This window comes from Aotus nancymaae, unplaced genomic scaffold (assembly GCF_030222135.1).
Source record: "Aotus nancymaae isolate 86718 unplaced genomic scaffold, 86718_ANA_hifiasm-v0.15.2.pri h1tg000028l, whole genome shotgun sequence".
NCBI lineage: Eukaryota > Metazoa > Chordata > Mammalia > Primates > Aotidae > Aotus > Aotus nancymaae.
Window position 1 is genome coordinate 35,600,259 of NW_026988441.1, and position 19,471 is coordinate 35,619,729.

At 46.5% G+C, this 19,471-nt stretch overlaps 1 protein-coding gene across 1 annotated transcript in view; it reads left to right on the forward strand.

Annotated features, from left to right (window-relative positions):
* The first annotated feature begins 219 nt into the window (after positions 1-219).
* The window catches only part of LOC135276825 (mucin-16-like), a 33,631-nt gene continuing 14,379 nt past the window's right edge, over positions 220-19,471 (forward strand). The window contains exons 1-2 of the mRNA XM_064382144.1: positions 220-307; positions 15,045-15,158. Coding sequence (XP_064238214.1) covers positions 220-307; positions 15,045-15,158 — 202 coding nt within the window. The remainder of the gene's footprint in view (positions 308-15,044; positions 15,159-19,471) is intronic.

Here is a 19,471-nt window from a genome sequence, read left to right on the forward strand (position 1 = left end):
CAGCCTGTGAGTGTCAGTCACCAAGTGCAGTGAATCATGCCAGCTGACCTTTGCCAGGAAGGCACCCACTGCTTCCCTCTAGGGCAAGCCCTGCCCCTCTTGAGAAGGTCAGCAAGGTGTGTTCTCACCGCCCTCCCTGCAGCTGGGGCCAGACTGGGCTGGGTTCAGTCTCAGGGACTCTCTCGGGGGTTGAGGAGCACAGCCTGGGCGGGCAGGAGGATGGGCCGGGAGGGCCCTGCACACCCAGGGCACCGACGCAGGCCCCTGCTAGCACTGGCCGTGAGCCTCCTCTTCACCTGCAGGCCAGGTAAGCGGGACTGGGCTGGGACTCATTGAGGAGCTGGACGGATTCCTCTGGGAGAGAGGCTGGTAGGACAGGTGACCTGCGATTCCTAAGCCCCAGCCGGAACAGCCGGGAGGTCTTCTTTTGCTTTTCCTTTTCTGTAAATGCCTCCTCCACCCTCGCCCCCCACCCCCGGCCCAATGAATCTGCATTTTCTGTAGTGATGTGGGCGAGTTCGCAAAACCGCTGTATTGTGGATTTGGTATCGGCCGAGATGGGTGTGGAAACGCCCCGGGATTCATCCATCACCGGCTCACTCACACACTCACTCCCTGAGGGGGTTTTGGCGACATCCCCAGTCCCAGTACCTGTGCCCAGCTCTCAGGGAGAGAAATAAGCAGGTCACCACCGCAGGGTTCCAGGAGCTCCCGTCTGGTGGGAGAGAGAGACTGGGGCATCCAGTCCCTCGGGGTACAGGGCTGAGCAGGAACTTTGCTAAGAGGCACTGATGGGGTGAGGGTGGCGGGGGGAGGGGTTTCTTAAACTGCAGAGTGGCATCTGAATTATACAGGGTTGGAATTTTACAGGCAGACTTAGGAGCAAAAGAGAAGGGCGTTCCGGCACGGGGGTTGGAGTGGGCACGGGCCAGGAGGCAGGGAGCCGTCAGGTGTATCTGGGTCGTTTTGAGTGAGCTGTGTGTATATGGGCTGTGTGAAGGGGAGACGCCGAGGGAAGGACTGGAAGCAGAAAGGCAGCGTGGGAGGGTTGTGGGAGGCGTGTTCCTGGGTCCAAAGGGGTCTTTCAGGGCTGTTGGTCGTTTTAGGAGATTAGGCTGTACATTACTGCCCGGAGAAAAGACCCCGGGCTCAGGGAAGGGCTGGCATCCAGCTTGGTGTTTCTGTGTTGTTGCTGGGTTGAGGGAGCCAGTCTCTTCCCCACAGAGAAGTTTCAAGATTGTTCATACCTGGACCCAGGGCTGCCCAAACCCACCCAGGACTCATTTTACTCTGGCTGCCTCCGGAGGTAAGAAGTTGGGGCTTTTTCACCAAACAACCCTGGTGTCCAAGACAAACTGAGGCTTGCAGATGGGGAGATCTATGGGGAGCTGCCTGCTTAGGTGTCTGTTCATTTACTCAGAGGAGGAGGAAGGGCTGTTTCTCATGGCTTGGCCTGGAAACAGAGGTGAGGCCTCGAGGGGCCTTAAGGGTTTGGGGTGGGGGATACAGGCAGCCTGTGATTCACCTGCCCCCATGCCCTTCCCCACCTAGGCCCCCGAGCTAGCCTGAGGAGCAGGTGGGGAAGGCACCCCAGTCCCCCAGCCCTGAGTCACCAGAGGCCGGGCAGCCCAGGGCAGCCCAGGACGGAGGGAGAGCTTTGTGAGACACCATTGTGAGGCCTCCACACAATGGCCTGAATGGTGGGCGGGTTTGTACAGGACAACCCCACCACCTCCAGTGGGGCGTGTCCCCCTGACCTGTACTCAAAGCAGGTTACCACCAACAGAGGCTGTTAATGGCATTTGTCCCCAAGGTTCATTCAGGGTCTGATGCTGGGGGCTGTTTGCATTGGGTAGATCCCTGCTCCTGTCCCAGGGAGGACACCCTGCTCCAGCCACATCAGTCCCTCCCCAAGGGATTCCCCTGGAATCAGTCCAGACATCATGTAGGATTTTTGACATAAAATGCTGGAGAAGACTCTCTTAATCCCTGGCTGTAAATCTGAGTCCACTGCTGGCAAGCTCTGCGTCCTTGGGCCACACACCTAACTTCTCTGAATTTCCTTCTCCCCAGAAAGCAATTTTTAAAAGGATTCCAGAGCTGGGGGAAATCCACCTACCACTTGCCTGTCCATCCACCCTGTGGCTGAGAAACTCCAAGAGCCCAAATGACCTCTGTGACCATTTTATTTTATTTTATTGATATATTTATTTGAGATGGAGTCCTGCTCTGTTGCCCAGTCTGGAGAGTAGTGGCATGGTCTCGGTCACTGCAACCTTCGCCTCCCAGGCTCAAGCAATTCTCCTGTTTCAGCCTCCTGAGTTGCTGGGATTACAGGCACCTGCTACCACGTCTGGCTAATTTTTTTTTTTTTTTTTTTGTTAGTAGAGACGGGGTTTCACCATGTTGGTCAGGTTGGTCTCAAACTCCTGATCTCAGGTAATCCACCTGCCTCAGCCTCCCAAAGTGCTGGGATCACAGGTGTGAGCCACTGCGCCCTGCCACCGTCATTTTATATGGTACACCTTCTATATAATATGTGCCTGTGCTTTACCTGTATTGTCTCAATTGAACGTGCCTGATGGGTGAACACGGGGGCACAGTTACCCGCCATTTTGCAGAAGCGAAAACAGGCTCAGAGAGGTTGAGTCTTTTGTTTAAAGTCACCCAGCCAGGATTCCAACTCCAGTTTCTGGATGATTCCTAAATGCTTGTTTCTATCCTTTGCCTGGGAAGAGACTGAAGGTTGAGGATTTCTCCTCTCCTGGCAGTTTCTGGGTACGTGAATCTCCCCCTGGCCCGCTAAGGAAATGAGTCCTGTACCGCCCGTCCCAGCAGCAGGGCTGGGAAGACACGGAACATAGGGTGATCTCACCGAGCCCTGCTGAGCCCCTTCCTGGGTCCCAGAACAGTGGTGGTTGTCCCAGCCCAGGCCTGGCCAGGGGGATGTGAAGTCCGGGGAGGTGGATTATCAAGGGAAGGGGGCATTGGTGGGAGTGGGTGTGTGTACTGGGGGTGATTGAAACTGTGAGGTGGGTTCTGAGTCTAACCTGCCCTTCCAGAGTTGCAGTTTATCTTTCATCACTTTTGGGTCACCAAGAAGCAGAAATGTTTGCTTACTGTTTCCTCCAGTCCTGGAAAGATAAAGTTACTTCTCTTCCCAGTTGCTGGGTAACAAAGGAAGATGATGGGTCCAGGAGGGGTAGGCCTGGACGTTCTCTCTCTCTCTTTTTGTGTGTTTCTTTCTTTTTTTTTTTTTTTGAGATGGAGTTTTTTGCTCCTGTTGCCCAGGCTGAAGTGGAATAGTGCGATCTCAGCTCACTGCAACCTCCGCCTCCCAGATTCAAGTGATTCTCCTGACTCAGCCTCCCAAGTAGCTGGGATTACAGGCACCCACCATCACGTCTGGCTAATTTTTGTATTTTTAGTAGAGATGGGATTTCACCATGTTGGCCAGGCTGGTCTTGAACTCCTGATCTCAGATGATCCACCCGGCTTGGTCTCCCAGAGTGCTGGAATTACAGGTGTGAGCCACTGCACCCGGCCGTGTGTGTGTTTTGAGATGGAGTCTCACTCTGTCACCCACGCTGGAGTGCAATGGTGTGATCTCGGCTCACTGCAACCTCTGCCTCCTGGGTTTAAACGATTCTCCTGCCTCAGCCTCCCAAGTATCTGGAATTACAGGTGTGCGCCACCACACCTGGCTAATTTTTGTTTTTAATAGAGACGGGGTTTCAACATGTTGGCCAGGCTGTTCCCAAACTCCTGGCCTCTAGTGATCTGCCCACCTCAGCCTTCCAGAGTACTGGGATTACAGGCCTGAGTCACTGCGCCCAGCCAGCCTGGGCATTCTTTATGCTCAATGGGTTCTTCTGGTCACTTGGTTCTCCCAGGGTGGGTTGAGCAAGTGAAGGAGATTCTTCCTACCTCCCTGGAGACCCAAGGGCCAGGCCAGACACAGGTTTATCCAGGGGTGCACTCATGCTGACTATAGATTCAGTGGTCCAGATGACTGTCCCCATTTTACAGATGAGAGGACAGAAGTTCAAACAGGAAGGGCCAGGAGCAGTGGCTCACGCCTGTAATCCTAGCACTTTGGGAGGCTGAGGTGGGCAGATCACCTGAGGTCAGGAGTTTGAGAGCAATCTGGCCAACATGGCGAAACCCTGTCTCTACTAAAAACACATGCAAGAAATTAGTTGGGCGCGGTGGTGAGCGCCTGTAATCCCAGCTATTCAGGAGGCTGAGACAGGAGAATCGCTGGAACTCGGGACACAGGCTGCAGTGAGCTGAGATTGCGCTACTGCACTCCAGCCTGAGCAACAGAGCAAGACTCTATCTTAAAAACAAAAAAAAAAAGCAACAGAAGAAAAACCATACCCATCATCATCTCACATCGTTTTTTTTTTTTTTTTTTTGAGGTGGAGTTTCGCTCTTGTTACCCAGGCTGGAGTGCAATGGCGCGATCTCGGCTCACCGCAACCTCCGCCTCCTGGGTTCAGGCAATTCTCCTGCCTCAGCCTCCTGAGTAGCTGGGATTACAGGCACGTGCCACCATGCCCAGCTAATTTTTTGTATTAGTAGATATGTGGTTTCATCATGTTGGCCAGGCTGGTCTCGAACTCCTGACCTTAGGTGATCCACCCGCCTCAGCCTCCCAAAGTGCTAGGATTACAGGCATGAGCTACTGCACCCAGCCTTCTTTTAGCATATTTCAAGTATATAATACAGTGTTACTACCTAGACTCACCATGCTTTATATTAGGTCTCCAGAACTTGTTTATCCTGCATAACTAAACTTTATACCCACGTGCTGCTGGGAGCTGCTGGGAAGTTGGCGGCTTGGGGCTGAAGGCTCGCAGATGGAGCAGTCATGTCTCACAATCAAGTTTACTGTTCGGACAAATAGGACGATGAGGAGTTTGAGTGTCAGTTAGTGCCGGCGCGTGGGCAATAGTGAGGTTGAGAGTCTTGACCACTGAGGGCACCAGGAGTTAGTAACAGGAATTAGGTGACAGAATTGGTGCATGAGTAAGAGATGTGAATGGGCACGGGTGTGATATTGGTGGAAGGTGTGAGGTGCATGCGAGAAGGGTGGGAGGCGATTGTAAAACAATAAAGTGGTTGCGAATTGGGAAAAAACAACACGGCCGGGCGCGGTGGCTCACCCCTGTACTCCCAGCACTTTGGGAGGCCTAGGCGGGCAGATCATGAGGTCAGGAGTTTGAGACCAGCCTCACCAACATGGTGAAAACCCTGCCTCCACCAAAAGTACAAAAATTAGCTGGATAATCCCAGCTACTCAGGAGGCTGAGGGCAGGAGAATCTCTTGAACCCAGGAGGCGGAGGTTTCAGTGAGCTAAGATCATGCCACTGCACTCCAGCCTGGGTGACAGAGCAAGACTGTCTCAAAAAACAAAAAAGATGCCCTTTCACCAACATCTGCCCATTTCCCCCACCCCCTACAGTCACCTGCAACCACCATTCTACTCTCTGCTTTTAGGAGGTTGATTTTATTGATTGATTGATTGAGATGAGTTTTGCTCTTGTGTCCAGGCTGGAGTGCAATGGCACCATCTCAGCTCACCACAACCTCTGCCTCCCAGATTCAAGCAATTCTCCTGCCTCAGCCTCCCAAGTAGCTGGGGTTACAGGTGTGCACCACCACACCTGACTCATTTTGTCTTTTTAGTAGAGACGAGGTTTCACTGAGGCTGATCTCAAACTCCTGACCCCAGGTGATCCACATCCCTTGGCCTCCTAGAATGCCGAGATTACAGGTGGAGCCACCCTGCCCAGTGTGAGCTGAGGCTGACTTTTTTAGACTCCACATATAAATGAGATTATGCAGTAACTACCTTTCTGTGGCTGGCTTATTTCACTTAGCATAATGTCCTCCAGTTCATCCATGATGTCACATATGGCAGAATTTCTTTCTTTTATATTCGACTCTAGATCAACTACAATTTCTTTGTCTGTTCATCCATTGGTGGACACTTAAATTTTTTTTTTTTGAGACAGGGTCTCGGTCTGTCGCCCAGGCTGGAATGCAGTAGCGTGATCTTGGTTCATTGCAACCTCTGCCTCTCAAGTTCAAGTGATTCTCCTGCCTCAGCTTCTCAAGTAACTGGAATTACAGGCGCCTGCCACCACACCCGGCTAATTTTTGTAATTTTAGTAGAGACAGGTTTTGACCATGTTGACCAGGATAGTCTTGAACTTTTGACCTTGTGATCCACCTGCCTCAGCCTCCCAAAGTGCTGAGATTACAGGTGTGAGCCATCACATCCGGCCCTTAAATTGTTTCCATACCTTGACTACTGTGAATTACGCTACAATGAACGTGGAGCGGGTGCAGATGTCTCTTGGAGATACTGATTTGATTTTATTTGTATGGTGAACCCAAAGTATTTGAGACAGGTCTCCATCCATTTAGAAAGTTTATTTTGCCAAGGTTAAGAACACGCTTATAACAGCCTTAGGAGGTCCTGATGACATTTGCCCAAGGTGGCCAGGGTTCAGCTTGCCTTTATACATTTTAGGGAGACATGAGACATCAGTCAATATGTGTGAGACATATAATGGTTTGGTCTGGAAAGGCAGGGCAATTTGAAGTGGTTGTGGGGGTGTTGGGGAGGCTTCCAGGTTGTTGGTAGAAAAGAGACAAATGGTTGCATCGTTTTGAGTCTTTGATCAGCCTTTCAGTGAATACACAATTTACACGTGAGAGGGAGGTAGAGGAATAGTCACTTAGAGTGCAGTGACACCATCTCGGCTCACTGCAACCTCCAACTCTCGGGCTCAAGTGATTCACCTGCCTCAGTCTCCCAAGTAGCTGGGACTACAGGCATGCGCCACCATGCCCAGCTAATTTTTGTATTTTTAGTAGAGACAGGGTTTTGCCATGTTGGCCAGGCTGGTCTTGAACGCCTGACCTCGTTATCCACTTGCCTCAGACTCCCAAAGTGCTGGGATTATAGGTGTGAGCCACTGTGCCTCGCCAGCTTGCTCTTTCTAGGGTAGGTAGCGAGACAAAGGAGCAGTTGGTACCAACATCCTCCAAGGACCTCCAGCAGTCCCTGTGGGGACAGGCTGGGCCAGGGGGGCTGGGTGGGGCCAGGGGACTCAGCCTATTGTCCAAGGTGGCTTAGCCCCTCCTGGGTGGGAGAGGAGGTGGGCCAGGGGCCGTCCTGGGCTGGTGGGCCCCACCCTGTCCCTCTCTCATCTCTGCCTGGGATGAGAGGTCCAGGGGGCTGCCCTGGCTGGTCTGGCCACATACCTGAGTGGAGCTGGGCCTCCCGCTTGTCAATGAAACAAACACTGCAGTGCAGGGAGGCAGCCTGCCTGGTTGTCCCCACCCTTCCTGGACCTTTCATCCCACCCTGAACAATCCCATCTGCTTCATTTAACCCTTTGTCGGACCTGTTCTGGAGCATTTGTCCTAGTGCTTGCAGCCTTGCCAACCCTGCCCCCAACACGCGGTGCATCTGAGCCTGTCATTATTTTGCTTCCTGTCATTATTCTGGTTCTGATCCACCCCCTTTCGATGATTCTGAACCCATATGGCTCCCTTCCCCTAATAATAAAAAGAATGACACTCTGGGATAAGTGCTATTCTAGAGCAAGTCATGAAAATAATAATAGCTAACAGGGAACACTAACATGTGCCAGGCACTCCTTTTTTATTTTTGAGATGGAATCTTGCTCTGTCGCCCAGTCTGGAGTGGAGTGGTGTGATCTCGGCTCACTGCAGCCTCCACCTACTGGGCTCAAGCGATTCTCCTGCCTCAGCCTCCTGAATAGCTGGGACTACAGGCGTGCGCCACCATGCCTGGATAATTTTTTGTATTTTTAGTAGAGACAGGGGTTTTGCCATGTTAGCCAGGCTGATCTCGAACTCCTGCCCTTGTGATCCACCCACCTCGGCTTCCCAAACTGCTGGGATTACAGGCGTGAGCCACCATGCCTGGTGTGCACTCTTTTAAGCTCTTTGCAGATATGAATTCATTAAATCCTCATAACAACTTGGAGGATAATAGGAGGTACATCCTATTATCTTTTTTTTTTTTTTTAAGATGAAGTCTCGCTCTTGTTGCCCAGGCTGGAGTGCAATGGCATGATCTTGGCTCACTGCACCCTCCACCTCCCGGGTAGGTAGAGAAGGCAGGTAGAGCTAACGTAGTCTTTTTAGACTGGGATCCATGGTAAGAAATACATTGCAGTTTTGCTTACAGATGCATGATGAAAATACTTTTTTCTTTTCTTTTCTTTTCTTTTTTTCTTTGAGATGGGCTTTCACTCTTGTTTCCCAGGCTGAAGTGCAATGGCACGATCTTGGCTCCCTGCAACCTCCGCCTCCTGGATTCAAACAATTCTCCTGCCTCAGCCTCCTGAGTAGCTGGGATTACAGGCATGTGCCACCACACTGGGCAAATTTTTGTATTTTTAGTAGAGACGGGGTTTCACTATTTTGGTCAGGCTGGTCTCGAACCCTGACCTCAGGTGATCCACCTGTCTTGGCCTCTCAAAGTGTTGGGATTTCAGACATGAGCCACCGTGCCTGGCCGGAAAATACTTTTTCCTAATTGACAAAAAATAATTGTATATACTTATGGGTTACAATGTGATGTTTTAGTATATACAATGTATAATGACTAAATCAAGCCAACTACCATATTTTTGTTTCTGTTTTTGTTTTTTGGGACAGAGACTCTGTCACCCAGGCTGGAGTGCTATGGTGCGATCTCAGCTCACTGCAACCTCCACCTCCTGGGCTCAAACGATTCTCCTGTCTCATCCTCCCGAGTAGGTGGGATTATAGATATGCGCCACCATGTCCAGCTAATTTATATTTTATATATAATTATTTATTGATTTATTTGAGATGGAGTCTTCTCTCTGTCGTCCAGGCTGGAGTGCAGGGGCGTGATCTCAGCTCACTGCAACCTCCACCTCCCAGCTTCAAGCAATTCTCCTGCCTCAACTTCCTGAGTAGCTGGGATTACAGGTGCCCGTCACCATGCCTGTCTAATTTTTTTGCATTTTTAATAGAGACGGGGGTTTCACCATGTTGGTCAGGCTGGTCTTGAACTGCTGACCTCAGGTGATCCACCCGCCTTGACCTCCCAAAGTGCTGAGATTACAGATGTGAGCCGCCGCGCCTGCCCCCTGATGCCTTTTTATTCTATTTTATTCTCTTCTTTATTTACTTTGGATGCTGCTTTCAACCCACTGAACTAGTTCCTTACCTGCCTGTCTCCATGGCAACAACCTTGTATGCTACAACCTGGACCAGTCCCACCAAAGCGAAGTTTCTCAGTCCCAGCACATATGTCAATGGATGTGGGTCTCACAGTTCTCTGGGAAGGTAGGGTGGGCTGTCATGTATATTAGTCCAATGCTGAGGAGTATCCCAGCTTCCCTACCAGGTTGGTGGCAGCAGCAATCCCACCAACCAAAAATATCTTCCGACGTTGCCAAATGCAGCCTGTCCCAGTACCTGGCAGGTAGTTGTAAAGCAGGAAAGGTCTCGAAACAAACCTCTCAAACACCGAACTGGGAAGGAAGTGGTGATTTATTCGGCCAGGAGCTGTGATGATCTGGATGCCCCAAATAGCCCCTGGACAAAGAAAATCCATGCCCTTATAAAGGCTTACAACTCTAGAAATTACACGTGAAAGGGTCTTGGGTTTACAACTCTAGAAATTACACGTGAAAGGGTCTTGGGCTTACAACTCTAGAAATTACACGTGAAAGGGTCTTGGGTTTACAACTCTAGAAATTACACGTGAAAGGGTCTTGGGTTTACAACTCTAGAAATTACACATGAAAGGGTCTTGGGCTTACAACTCTAGAAACTACATGTGAAAGGGTCTGGTCCATGGAGTAGCCATGGGGTATGTGGCTTAGGCGGGGGTTTGATCCTGTTTAAGTAAAAACAATGCCTTCCAGAAAGATTCCTCCATACCATGCCTGTGATCTTTAGGAGGGCAATTAAAGGTGGCGCCCAGTCTGCCAGTCTTTACTTCTCCTATTGAAATGCAATGTGGAAGTCAAGGGGGAGGTGGCCTTAGGTGCTTAGCTCTCCTTCCTCAGTAGTTGTGTAGTAAATATGTGTGGCATGAATGAAGGGAGCAAATAGAGCTGGGGAAGGCCAGGAAGGGAGGGTTCTCATGCTTTTATGCCTGATAACGACTATCACGAAAGACTCCAAAAGCCACAACCTTGTACAAAGACCATCTCAACCTTACACAAAAATACTCCTGCAAGTGCACCTGGCCAGGAACCTCGGCACGGTGGCTCACACCTGTAATCCCAGCAGTGTGGGAGGCTGAGGCAAGAGGATCGCTTCAACCCAAGACGCTGTCTCTACAGAAAACGTATCACCCTTGTTATGGATCTTCGTAGCCAAGGACAAATATTTCAAAACTATTATGCAATTCTCCTCACTGTTTCCTTTAAAAAGCTTTGTCTTCCTCTACCTTCCTGAATATGCACGTAGTTTACAGTGGAATGCATATTCCCACTGCAATGTTCTGTTTCCAAATGAGCATATTTTCCTTTAGAGAACTTCTCTCTGTTTGCTATTTTGGTTGACAGGGGTTTGGCTAGTTACTCTAAGGAACTGGGATTGCTCTATCTTATCGTAAATTCCTCTCCTCCCTGGAGTCCTAGGAAGCTGGCTTCTTCCATCTCAGAAGTTTCAAGGGAGTAAAATAATCTATCAGGAGTATATGAAAAAATTTACTGCCATTTAGTAGGACCGTGTGTGTGTGTGTGTGTGTGTGTGTGTGTGTGTGTGTTTTTCTTGGTGAGGATTGTAGCTATGAAAATACACGTCTGAGAAAAGTTTTCCCCAAATTCAAAATTTCAATTTCAGTCATTCACATTCCATAGTCTTTTTTCTTTTTTTGAGACCAAGTCTCACTCTGTCACCCAAGCTGGAGTGCAGTGGTGCAATTTCAGCTCACTGCAACCTCTGCCTCCCAGGTTTAAGCAATTCTCTTGCCTCAGCCTCCCAAGTAGCTGGGATTGCAGGCAGGTACCACCATGCCCGGCTAATTTTTTTGTACTTTTAGCAGAGATGGGGTTTCACCATGTTGGCCAGGCTGCTCTCGAACTCCTGACCTCAGGTGATCCCACCCACCTCAGTCTCTCAAAGTGCTGCAATTACAGGCGTGAACCACCGTGACCTGCCTCATGGTCATTTAAAAATATTCTTGTAGCACCTGCATATTATGAATCTAAAGCTTTTCTTTAAATTAGCTCATTTCTTAAAGTACCTATTATATTCAATAGCTATATAAGTACTTACGATTGCCTTGTCCTAAATAGTATTATCTTTAAGATCAGAGGTTTTATAGATGAATTAGTCCATTCTCTCTTTGCTACAAAGAAATACCTGAGACTGGGTAATTTATAAAGATAAGAGATTTAATTGGCTCATGATTCCACAGGCTGTACAGGAAGCATGGTGGCATCTGCTTGGCTTTTGGGGAGGCCTGAGGAAATGTACAATCATGGCGAAGGCAAGCGGGGAGCCAGCACATCGTACGTCCAGAGTAGGAGCAAGAGAAAGAGGTTGGAGGTGCCATGCACTTTTTTTTTTTTTTTTTTTTTGAGACAAAGTCTTGCTCTGTCATCCAGGCTGGAGTGCAGTGTGGCGATCACAGCTCACTGCAACCTCTGCCTCCTGGGCTTGAGCCATCTTTGTCTAATGAACAAAAAGTGTCTGCTCATGTCCTTTGCCCACATTTTAGTAGGGTTATTTGTTTTTTTGCTTGTTAATTTAAGTTCCTTATAGATTCTGGATATTAGACGTTTGTCAGATGCATACTTTGCAATTATTTTCTCTCATTCTGTGGGTTGTCTGTTTACTCTGTTGATAGTTTCTTTTGCTGTGCCGAGCTTTGAAGTTTAATTAAATCTCATTTGTCAATTTTTGTTTTTGCTGTGATTGCTTTTGGTATCTTTGTCATGAAATCTTTGCCAGGTCCTATGTCTAGAATGGCATTTCCTAGGTTATCTTCCAGAGTTTTTATAGTCTTAGTTTTACATCTAAGTCTTTACTCTATCTTGACTTGATTTTCGTATATGGTGTAATGAAGGGGCCCAGTCTCAGTCTTCTACATATGGCTAGCCAGTTATCCCAGCACCACTTATTGAATAGGGAATCATTTCCCCATTGCTTGTTTTTGTCAGCTTTGTTGAAGATCAGATGGTTGTAGGTGTGTGGCATTGTTTCTGGGCTCTCTATTGTATTCCATTGGTCTATGTGTCCATTTTTGTACCAGTATCATGCTGTTCTGGTTACTGTAGCCTTGTCGTATAGTTTGAAATCATAGCCTCTGATTTTGAGGACTTTGTTTGTGTATGTATGTATGCATGTATGTATCTTTGTATGTATGTATGTATGTATTGAGATAGAGTCTGGCTCTGTCACCCAGGCTGGAGTGCGGTGGCGCAATCTCGGCTCACGGCAACCTTCACCTCCCAAGTTCTAGCGATTCTCCTGCCTCAGCCTCCCAAGTAACTGGGATTACCCAGATAATTTGTATTTTTGGTGGAGACGGGGTTTCACCATGTTGGCCAGGCTTGTCTGGAACTCCTGACCTCAGGTGACCCACCCACCTCAGCCTCTCAAAGTGCTAGGATTACAGGCGTTAGCCACCATGCTCTGCTGATCTTGAGAACTTTATAGCCTCTTCATTGCCCTTGTAACATCATCTCCTTAGTCTTTGAGCACTTCCTTGCTTTCTGGGAGAATTACCTCTTAATAATGCTAACCTGATCACAACCCTTACCCTTTGCTTCAAATCCTCCAGTGACTTTCCACTGCACTTCCAAGAACATCTCAACTTCATACAATCATTGGTTTACAACCCTTCCTCTTCTTTCTTCTTGTTAGGTCTGACCTCTGCTTACCTGGTTGGTCTCACCTTACACTCCAACCATGATTTCTCAATGTGCTCTGGCCACTCTGGCCTTCTTGAAATTCCTCAAGTGGGTCAGGTTTATTCCAGCCTCTGGACTTTTGCATATATTGTTCCCTCCATCACGAACACGCTTCCCCTGTGATAAGTACCTTCTCATCTCTCAGGGCCCTCCTTAAATATCACCTCCTGTGAGAAGTCTTCCCTGATGACTCTATGCAAAATTATGCTTCTCTCCCATTAATAGAGTTACTTCAAAATCCCCTTCACTCTCTGCAAGGACATTACTTATTTATCTATTGTATGAATCACTGTCTGATTTCTCCACTAGGACACAAACTTCTTGAGGGAGTAAAGACTTGTCTTATTACTCACTCTGTTCCCCAGACTTGGAATTGTTACTAAAACACCAGGGTTCCAGGCTAGGTCCTGCTGCTCACCACACAGAAAGTCAATCACTGAGACAACAATTATTGCTTTAATCTCCTTGGCTACAGCCAAGGAGGCGGAAGATCAGTCTCAAATCCATCTCCTGACCAACTAAAATTACAGGTTTATATAGCAGGGAAGAAATGTGATTATGTGTAGCATAGCAGAAAATCAGGAGGGGTAAGGAAGCAATCACGGTGAATGAGGGGTCTGGCATCTCATTGTCTGGGTGGGATGATCTGCTGAGCTTCGGTTCTTTGATACTATTTGAGAGGCCTGAGGGTCCTGTAATGTGGAAGGAACTCAGATAAAACAAATGTAAGTTTCCCACAGAATGGGAGAAAATATTTGTAAACTATGCATCTGACAAAGATCTAATATCCAGCATCTATAAGGAACTCAAGAAAAGTTACAAGAGAAAAACAAACACCACCATTAAAAAGTGGACAGAGGACATTTTTTAAAAGAGATACATGTAGCCAACAAGCATATGAAAAAAAATCCTCACTATCACTGATCATTAGAGAAATGCAAATCAAAATCACAATGAGATACCATCTGACACCAGTCAGAATGGCTATTATTAAAACATAAAAAAAAATAACAGAGGTGGTGGAGAAAACCTATCAAGATTGTGAAGAAAAGGGAACATTTATACACTGTTGGTGTGAGTGTAAATTAGTTCAACCATTGTGGAAAGCAGTGTGGCAATTCCTTAAAAAGCTAGAAGTAGAACTACCATTTGACCCAGCAATCTCATTATTGGATATACACCCAGAAGAATATAAATCATTCTACCATAAGGACACATGCATGTGATTGTACATTGCAGCACTATTCACAATAGCAAAGACATGGAATCAATCTAGATGCCCATCAATGACAGATTAGATAAAGAAAATGTGACACATACACACCATGGGATACTATGCAACCACAAAAAAATAACGAGAACCTGTCCTTTGCAAGAACATAGATGGAGCTGGAGGCCATTATCCTTAGCAAACTAACTCAGGAACAGAAAACCAAATATTGCATGTTCTCACATATAAGTTGGAGCTAAATGATGAGAACTCATGAACACAAACACTGAGGTCTACTTCACAGTAAACTTTGGGAGGAGGGAGAGGAGCAGAAAAAATAACTATTGGGTACTAGGCTTTATACCTGGAAGATGAAATCATTTGTACAACAAACCCCTGTGACATGAGTTTACCTATATAATAAGCCTTCACATGTAACCCTGAACCTAAAATAAGAGTTAAACAATAACAAATGTCAGTTTCAGGTATTTATACATATAAATATATATAAATACTTATATATATATATGCATATATATGTATATATTATATAAAATACTTATATATAAATAAATATATATAAATTTATATATAAATTTATACCTATATATAAATATATATATACACTTATATATATACTGTCTATAAGACTATTGGGTTGGTTTCAAAATAAGCTGTCATATGAAAGGCACTCAAGACATATTCGCTGGTTGGATAAAGGAGTGACTGTGGGTCTGGACTAAATATTAAATAAATGAAATGGTAAATGAACGAATCATGCAGAGATTCCTATGGAAAGAAGAGCAAGTTCAGAAGAAAAGATTTTGTGTTTTCCTTTTTACTTCTTGCTGTGATAACCACCCTGGTTCTTCCTCCACAGGTCTGCCTTTCAATGCAGTGGTCTTTGCCCAACCCAAAGACCAAGGAACACTTGGAACCACCAGACAGTTGACACATGACCCTTCCTCCCCAGCATCACTCATCAGTTCCATGGGTAGGTAATAATAAAAACCAGTAGCAGGAGTTTATGAAATCCTTATTCCCTAACCCTGCATGGTGCATCACTTCATTGCATCGTCACAACAGCCCTGTGCTCTTATCCCCATTGGGCGTGTAAGGAGACAAGGCTCAGAGAGGTTAAGTGACTTGCCCCAGATCACACAGTGAATAATTGGGACTTGAATCCAATGGAGTCCACTTCTTCCATTTTCCTCCCACTCTGCATTTTGTTTCCTGCTTTGGGAAGATTGCCATTGGCTTGATTTTAGGAAGAAAAGAAAATGAGGCTTCAAGAGGTGATTTGGGCCGGGCACAGTGGATCACACCTGTAATCACAGAAGTTTGGGAGGATGAGGTGGGAGGATCATTGAGGTCAGGAGTTTGAGAACAGCCTGGCCAACATGGTGAAACCCCAAACTAGCCAGGTGTAGTGGTGCAAACCTGTAATCCCACCTATTCAGGAGGCTGAGGCAGGAGAATTGCTTGAACCCAAGAGGCGGAGGTTGCAGTGAGCTGAGATTGCGTCATTGCACTCTAGCTTGGGTGACAGAGCGAGACTCCATCTAAAAAAAAAGAGACATTATTTGAATCTGAGGCCTGTGTAGGTAGACTCTGTGTCTTCTGCCTTACTAGTAAATACTCACAGCCCAGCATGGCAGTGCATAACTGTAGTCCCAGCTACTCAAGAGGCTGAGGCAGGAAGATTGCTTCAGCCCAGAGGTTGGAGAGTGCAGTGAACTATGATTGCACCATTGCACTGCAGCCTGGGTGACAGAACAAGACCCTGTCTCAAAAACAAAAACAAAAAACAAGCCAGGCACAGTGGCTCCCGCCTGTAATCCCAACACTTTAGGAAGCCAAGGAGGATCACTTGATCCCAGGAGTTTGAGATTAGTCTGGGTACCATGGTGAAAACCCATCTCCATTAAAAAAATTAGCTGGGCATGGTGGCATACACCTATAGTTCCAGCTACTTGGGAGGCTGAGGCGGGCAGATTGCTTCAGCCTAGAATTGGAGGCTGCAGTGAGCCATGATTGCACCGATGCACTATAGTCGGGCAATAGAGCAAGACTGTCTCAAAAAAAAAAAAAAAAAAGCAAACATCTGTTTCCTCAAGAGTAGGCAGGAGAGATAGACAGGTCCTTATCCTCTCTCCAACCTTCTCATCTACCTGCCCACCTTCTCTCTCCATATCTGCAGTATCGTAGAGGCAGATGGCATTGATGGGGTTGCTGTGGGTATGGCCACCAATCCTGTCACCTAAACAGGCAGGTTGCCCATTGCTGGGAGACGATTCCCCAGGTATCTCCTTGGAGGGAACCAGCCCAGGCAGGGAGAGGGGGTTCACGGCATGAGCCCTGTCAAGGTTCTTTCTGCTGCTCCTGCTCCTTGCCTCTGGGTGATAGGTCCTCCCTTTCCTCGGAGTCTAGTTCTGTTCCTTGTATTTGAATGATGACTTTTTTTTTTTTTTTTTTTTGAGATGGAGTCTTGCTCTGTTGCCCAAGCTAGAGTGCAGTGGTGCGATGCTGATTCACTGTAACCTCCACCTCCCAGGCTCAAGTGATTCTCCTGCCTCAGCCTCTCGAGTAGCTGGGATTACCGGTGCGCACCACCACACCAGATTAATTTTTATATTTTTAGTAGTGACGGGGTTTCACCATGTTGGCCAGGCTGGTCTTGAACTCCTGATTTCAAGTGATCCGCCTGTCTCGGCCTCCCAAAGTGCTAGAATTATAGGCGGGAGCCACTGCGCCCAGCCTTGTATTGGGATGATGACTTTATTTTGTAATTTTTAATTTAATTTTATTTTTTGAGGGGATGGAGTTTACTTTTGTTGCCCAGGCTGGGGTGCAATGGCACGATCTCGGCTCACTGCCACCTCCGCCTCCCGGGTTCAAGTGATTCTATGATGACTTTATAAGCAGCACAACAGAGCAGTTAAAAGAGGAAACACTGGTATTGGACAGCCTGGGTTCAAATCCCACCTCTGCTACTTTCCGGATAAAAAAAGAAACCACCTCTCTGAGCCTCTAGTGTCTTGGAAATAAATGCCCTATGTGACTGAGTAACTGTAAAATCTGAATTAAAGTAGATGATGCTTCCAAACAGTGGTTATCAACGGAATGTGATTTTGTCTTCCAGGAGACATTGGTAATATCTGGAAAAATTTTTGGTTGTCAGAAGTAGGAGGGTGGGTGCCAGTGACACATAGTAAAGCCCCTCTTCCTACCCGTGGGGAAAGCTAGAATTCTTTCTTTCTTTTCTTTTTTTTTTTCTACACTCACTAGTAAAGAACCAACCAAAGAATTCTTTCTTTCTTTTTTTTTTTTGAGACGGAGTCTTGCTCTGTCACACAAGCTAGAATGCATTGGTGCCATCTCAGCTCACTGCAACCTCCACCTCCTGGGTTCAAACAATTTTCCTGCCTCAGCCTCCTGAGTAGCTGGGGTTGCAGGAACCCCTCCATCAAACCCAGCTAATTTTTGTATTTTTAGTAGAGACAGGGTTTCACCATTTTGGGCAGGCTGGTCTAGAACTCCTGACCTCGTGATCCACCCACCTCGGCCTCCGAAAGTGCTGGGATTACAGGTGTGAGCCACTGCACCCAAACTAAACTGGAATTATTTCGAAAAAATCGATGTGCATCCTATGTGAATGCAACTTGCATTAACTAGTTAAGAGTGACTGCTGAAGGAACAGATTGTTCACCATATGAGAACTGTAAGTTTCACAACCATTAGAGCTGTTCACCATATGAGAACTGTAAGTTTCACATCCATTAGGGCTGTTCACCATATGAGAACAACTGGAAGTTTTACATCCATTAGGGCTGTTCAACATATGAGAAGTGTAAGTTTCACATCCATTAGGGTTGTTCACCATATGAGAACAACTGTAAGATTCACATCCATTAGGGCTGTTCACCATATGAGAACTGTGATTTTCACATCCATTAGTGCTGTTCAGCATATGAGAACTGTAAGTTTGACATCCATTAGGGCTGTTCACCATATGAGAACAACTGTAAGTTTCACATCCATTAGGGTTGTTCACCATATGAGAACAACTGTAATATTCACATCCATTAGGGCTGTTCGCCATATGAGAACAACTGTAAGTTTCACATCATTTAGGGCTGTTCACCATATGAGAACTGTAAGTTTCACATCCATTAGGGCTGTTCACCATATGAGAACAACTGTAAGTTTCACATCCATTAGGGTTGTTCACCATATGAGAACAACTGTAATATTCACATCCATTAGGGCTGTTCACCATATGAGAACAACTGTAAGTTTCACATCATTTAGGGCTGTTCACCATATGAGAACAACTGTAAGTTTCACCATAGGAGAACAACTGTTAGTTTCACATCCATTAAGGTTGTTCACCATATGAGAACAACTGTAAGTTTCACCATAGGAGAGCAACTGTTAGTTTCACATCCATTAGGGCTGTTCACCATATGAGAACTGTAAGTTTCACATCCATTAGGACTGTTCACCTTATGAGAACTGTAAGTTTCACATACATTAGGGCTTTTCACCATATGATAACAACTGTAAGTTTTACATCCATTAGGGCTGTTCAGCATATGAGAACTGTAATTTTCACATCCACTAGTGCTGTTCAGCATATGAGAACTGTAAGTTTGACATCCATTAGGGCTGTTCAACATATGAGAACAACTGTAAGTTTCACATCCATTAGGGCTGTTCACCATATGAGAACAATTGTATGTTTCACATCCATTAGGGCTGTTCACCATATGAGAACAATTGTATGTTTCACATCCATAAGGGTTGTTCACCATATGAGAACTGTAAGTTTCACATCCATTAGGGCTGTTCACCTTATGAAAACTGTAAGTTTCACATACATTAGGGCTTTTCACCATATGATAACAACTGTAAGTTTTACATCCATTAGGACTGTTCACCATATGAGAACTGTAAGTTTCACATCCATTAGGGCTGTTCACCATATGAGAACAACTGTAAGTTTCATCATATGAGAACAACTGTAAGTTTCACATCCATTAGGGCTGTTCACCATATGAGAACGGTAAGTTTCACATCCATTAGGGCTGTTCACCTTATGAGAACTGTAAGTTTCACATACATTAGGGCTTTTCACCATATAATAACAACTGTAAGTTTTACATCCATTAGGGCTGTTCAGCATATGAGAAGTGTAATTTTCACATCCACTAGTGCTGTTCAGCATATGAGAACTGTAAGTTTGACATCCATTAGGGCTGTTCAACATATGAGAACAACTGTAAGTTTCACATCCATTAGGGCTGT